Source organism: Cebus imitator, unplaced genomic scaffold, assembly GCF_001604975.1.
Source record: "Cebus imitator isolate Cc_AM_T3 unplaced genomic scaffold, Cebus_imitator-1.0 Scaffold384, whole genome shotgun sequence".
NCBI classification, from domain to species: domain Eukaryota; kingdom Metazoa; phylum Chordata; class Mammalia; order Primates; family Cebidae; genus Cebus; species Cebus imitator.
Window position 1 is genome coordinate 2,376,817 of NW_016107699.1, and position 4,719 is coordinate 2,381,535.

The 4,719-nt window shown below is 55.1% G+C and overlaps 1 protein-coding gene across 3 annotated transcripts in view; it reads left to right on the forward strand.

Annotated features, from left to right (window-relative positions):
* ANO9 (anoctamin 9) overlaps positions 1-4,719 on the forward strand; it is a 26,157-nt gene that overhangs the window by 12,194 nt on the left and 9,244 nt on the right. For all 3 annotated transcript variants that reach the window (XM_037731135.1, XM_037731133.1, XM_037731134.1), the window contains 4 exons: positions 530-634; positions 806-970; positions 1,047-1,083; positions 1,219-1,330. In XM_037731135.1, coding sequence (XP_037587063.1) covers positions 530-634; positions 806-970; positions 1,047-1,083; positions 1,219-1,330 — 419 coding nt within the window. The remainder of the gene's footprint in view (positions 1-529; positions 635-805; positions 971-1,046; positions 1,084-1,218; positions 1,331-4,719) is intronic.

The following is a 4,719-nucleotide window of genomic DNA, read 5'->3' on the forward strand; positions in this document are numbered from 1 at the left end:
TGTCTCGTGTCTGTCTCTCCACGTGTGGGTCATGTGTCCCGTGTCTGTCTCTCCACATGTGGGTCATGTGTCCCGTGTCTGTCTCTCCACCGTGGGTCATGTGTCCCGTGTCTGTCTCTCCACGTGTGGGTCACATGTCCTGTGTGTCTGTTTCACGTGTGAGGCATGTCCTCTGTCTCTCCACATGTGGGTCACGTGTCCTGTGTCTGTCCACGTGTGGGTCACGTGTCCCGTGTCTGTCTCTCCACGTGTGGGTCACGTGTCCCGTGTCTGTCTCTCCACGTGTGGGTCACGTGTCTCGTGTCTGTCTCTCCACGTGTGGGTCATGTGTCCTGTGTCTGTCTCTCCACGTGTGGGTCATGTGTCCCGTGTCTGTCTCTCCACGTGTGGGTCATGTGTCCTGTGTCTGTCCCTCCATGTGTGGGTCATGTGTCCTGTGTCTGTTTCACGTGTGAGGCATGTCCCTGTCTGTCTCTCCACATGTGGGTCGTGTGTCCCGTGTCTGAGGCCTGCCCTCCACTCTCCGCAGGAGGAAATGGCGCTTGAGCTCATTCACTGTCCCGGCTACAAACTGCAGCTGCACCAGCACTCCTACCTGCGCAGCACCGTGATCCTCGTGCTCACCCTGCTCATGGTGCGCAGGGGACGCCCTGGTGGGGATGGAGACCGGCTGAGCCCTCTCCGCCCTCCCTGCTCCCACGCCTCCCATCGGCCCTACATCCCCCACCCCCGCACCTGTGCCCTCCCTGTCCCCGCACCTCCCCGCGCCCTCCCCGGCCCCGCGCCCACCGCAGCCGTCCCACAGATCTCCCTCATGATCGGCATGGCGCATGTCCTGGTGGTCTACCGAGTCCTGGCCTCTGCGCTCTTTAGCAGCTCGGCGCTGCCCTTCCTGGAGGAGCAGGTGACCACGGCCGTGGTGGTGACCGGGGCCCTGGTGCACTACGTGACCATCGTCATCATGACCAAGGTGGGGCCGGGAGCAGGGTGGGCCGCGCTGGGGTCTGCGGGGCCGCGGCGAGCCCATTCGGAACTCTCCTCCACAGGTCAATAAGCTCGTGGCCCTGAAGCTCTGCGACTTTGGTGAGAGGACGACCCAGACCCTCCTGGGGGACCCGGCGGGAGGACTCAGGGCTGGAGCCTTGGAGCTGTGGTCAGAGACCGGGGAGGGGGCTCTCCCCTGAGCAGGGAGAGAGGTGAGGGCCCGTCCCTTTCCAGAGAAGCCCCGGACCTTCTCGGAGCGGGAGAGCAGGTTCACCATCCGCTTCTTCACGCTGCAGTTCTTCACCCACTTCTCCTCGCTCATCTACATCGCCTTCATCCTGGGCAGGTAGGCCGGCGCCGGGCCCCTTCCAACCAGCGCAGGGGCTTGTCCCACTGCCTTTAACGTGGCAGTGTCCATTCCTTTAGTTTTAAAAACAGACCGGGCGCAGTGGCTCACACCTGTAATCCCAGCACTTTGGGAGGCTGAGGCGGGCAGATCACCTGAGGTCAGGAGTTCCAGACCAGCCTGGCCAAGGTGATGAAACCCCGTCTCTACTAAAAATACAAAGCTAGCAGGGTGTGGTGGCGGGTGCCTGTAGTCCAAGCTACTCGGGAGGCTGAGGCAGGAGAATCACTTGAACCCGAGGGGCCGAGGTTGCGTGAGCCAAAACTGCCATTGTACTCCAGCTTGGGCAACAGAGTGAGACTCTGTCTCCAATAATAATTAGTGCTGACAGCAATTGGAAATCCAATCTAGAGGCCTGTGGGGGAAGCCCGCAGCAGGCCCAGCCCCTGAATCCCAGGCCTGAGGGGGCGTCAGGGCCATCGGCGGTCTTCCAGACCTTCTCATGCATTTGCACGCACAGAACAGCGCTGGCAGAAATGGCTCTGTCCTGGGAATAATTGCACCTGCTCTTCATGCTGCAAGGGCACTCGGGTTTGCCTTTCCATACATCTTCATAGATATACACACATATACATACATATACATATGCATACATACATATATATATATATAGAGAGAGAGAGAGGGCACACACAAGTGAGACAGTGAGTGACAGGCTCTCGCTCTGACGCCAGGCCAAAGTGCAGTGGCACAATCTTGGCTCCCCGCAGCCTTGGCCTCCTGGGTCTCCTCAGTAGCTGGGATTACAGGCATGCACCACCCCCCCAGCTAGTTTTATATGTTTTGTAAAAATGGGGCCTCGCCGTGTTACCCAGGCTGGACTCGAACTCCTGGGCTCAGGTGATCTTCCTGCTTTGGTCTCCCAAAGTGTGAGGATTACAGGTGTGAGTCACTGCACCGGCCAAAGGAAGGTGCAGATTGATGGGACCAGAAAGGGCCATTTCACTAATTAGGAAGGCGAGGTGAGAGGCATGCTGGCTGCAGCCCTACCTTTTGATTTTGAGACGGAGTCTCGCTCTGTCGCCCAGGCTGGAGTGCAGTGGCACAATCTCGGCTCACTGCAACCTCTACCTCCTGGGTTCAAGCGATTCTCCTGCCTCAGCTTTGCCCACCACCACACCCGGCTAGTTTTTGTATTTTTTGTAGAGATGGGATTTCGCCATGTTGGCCAGGCTGGTCTGGAGCTCCTGACCTCAGGTGCTCCACCCTCCTCGGCCTCCCAAACTGCTGGGGTTGCAGGTGTGAGCCACCACACCTGGCCCTGTAGATGTTGGTTCTTGACCCCCGTTCGTCATGGCTTGCTGTGGGCCACGTGTCTCCTGATAGGGCCTCTCACTCTGGAAGTTTCTGGAGGTGAACCCTCATCTCCCGTCTGGAGGCAGAAGGGTGCTGCTGGTGTGCAGAGAGGCCAGCTGGGGCTGGGGAGGACAGTGGGGTCCTGAGTGTCAACTGGTCCAACCCTGCGTGCTGAGTCCTTAGCTGTTCAAACCCCTAGTGAGCTTCTAGTCCTCCTGGGGGGGCTTTGTGGTCAGGTAGGAGGCCCAGGGGCCTTCCAGTGGGGTCTGCATGCCCCCAAACCAGCAGGGGTGCCCAAGTCCTGAGGCTTTCTGGGGATCCTGGCAGGCTGGGTTGCTTCCTGAGTGTCTCCCCCAAAAGCTGGATGTCTTGAGGGACTTCAGACCACCCCGATTCCCTTCCACCTATATGGTGCTACTGGGAAGTGAGTGTCAGCAGCCTGGTATTTTATTTACTTATGTTTAGAGACAGTATCTTGATTCATTGCCCCAGGCTGGAGTACAGTGGTACAATGAAGTCTCACTACAGCCTCAGACTCCTGGTTCAAGCAATCCTCCTGCCTCAGCCTTCTGAGTAGCTGGGACTGCAGGCATGTGCCACTATGCCTAGCTAATTGGTTGTATTTTTTGTAGAGACATGGTTTGTCATGTTGCCCAGGCTGGTCTTGAACGCCTGGGCTCAGGCAATCCTCCCACCTCGGCCTCCCAAAGTGCTGGGATTACAGGTGTGAGCCACCACCGCGCCTGTAGCCAGCCATTTTAATTGCAAGTTGGGAGTGTGCATTTACATTAATATAGACACTGCTAAACAGACCCCCAAAAGGCTGTGTCAGTAACACAGCCACCCGCAGGGCACGAGAACACACGTTCCGTCTTGAGCCAACGGGCAGTGTCTTTTCATTTTGTAAAAGTGCCTTTAAAAACTGTTGGCGAGGCCCAGCGTCTCTCTGGATATCGACCACTGATTGCATTCTTCTTCCTCTGAAAGGACTGTCCATATCTGCTGAGCGTTTTGTTAGCTTCCTGCAGCAGCAAAGCCGTGTATGTGTGTATGTTCCTTCCTTCCTTCCTGCCTTTTTCTTTCCTTCTGTTCCTCCTCGTGCTTCTCTTTCCTCTCTTTCTTTCTTCCTTCTCTGTCAGTTTCTTAAAATCATGGCATGTTTTACTTGGCATCATATTCAGAACCTTTGTTGTACAGCTCTTTGTTTTTCCTGGAGTTTATCTTTTTTTTTGGTCTGCCTTCCAATCCATTTCCTGGGGTTTCTAATTGCCTTTTTCTCTTGCGTGCCTTTGTCACACCCTCAGTCTTGTGCAGCCTCTCTGGTAGACTGCGTATCACTCGGAGCCTCTTTTCCCGGAGATCTTCCTTGCCAGCCCTCCTCTCTCCTCCCCACACCCTGCAGGTGCTCTGCGCCTCTTCACAGCTCTCTCCTGCGTTAGGGCCACTCGTTCCTGAATTCCCAAGCCACCTTCTTTCTTGGTTTTTGCTCTTATTTCCTAAAAAATGTATATTTGGTAAACTTGCTGAATTCTTCCATGTCTAAAAATGTCACGATTCTACCCTTGCATGTGATTGTGACATGCAGAGTGGGTGGGGGGAAGCGTGTGGAAAACCTTACTTTTCCTCCTGGAAGCTCTAGGACTTCTCTTTAAGCTGGGGAGCAACACGGGGTTGGGTTTTCTCTCTGTCGCTGTGCCGGGCAGTCCGTGTGCGCTTCCGATGGAAAACCTGTGTCCCGTCTTGGCTCATTCAATTTCCGTCTTAAAGCATTTTTTTCCTCAGGTTTGGTTTTAAAAGTGTTTCCTTCTGCTCCCTCTCTTCATGGAGCTCCTGGCCCCGGTGGGCTTGCTGACCACGCTCCCACCTTTTTCTCCTGCACCTCCCGTCTCTGTGTCTCCACCTGTGACATTTGGGGAGAATCACTTTGCCTTTTTCTCCATCCATTGATTTTTTTTTAATTTAACAATTAAAGTCTTAATTTCTAAGATTTTTTTTGTTCCCTATTTATTTTTTAGTCACAGCATCCCTTTCAT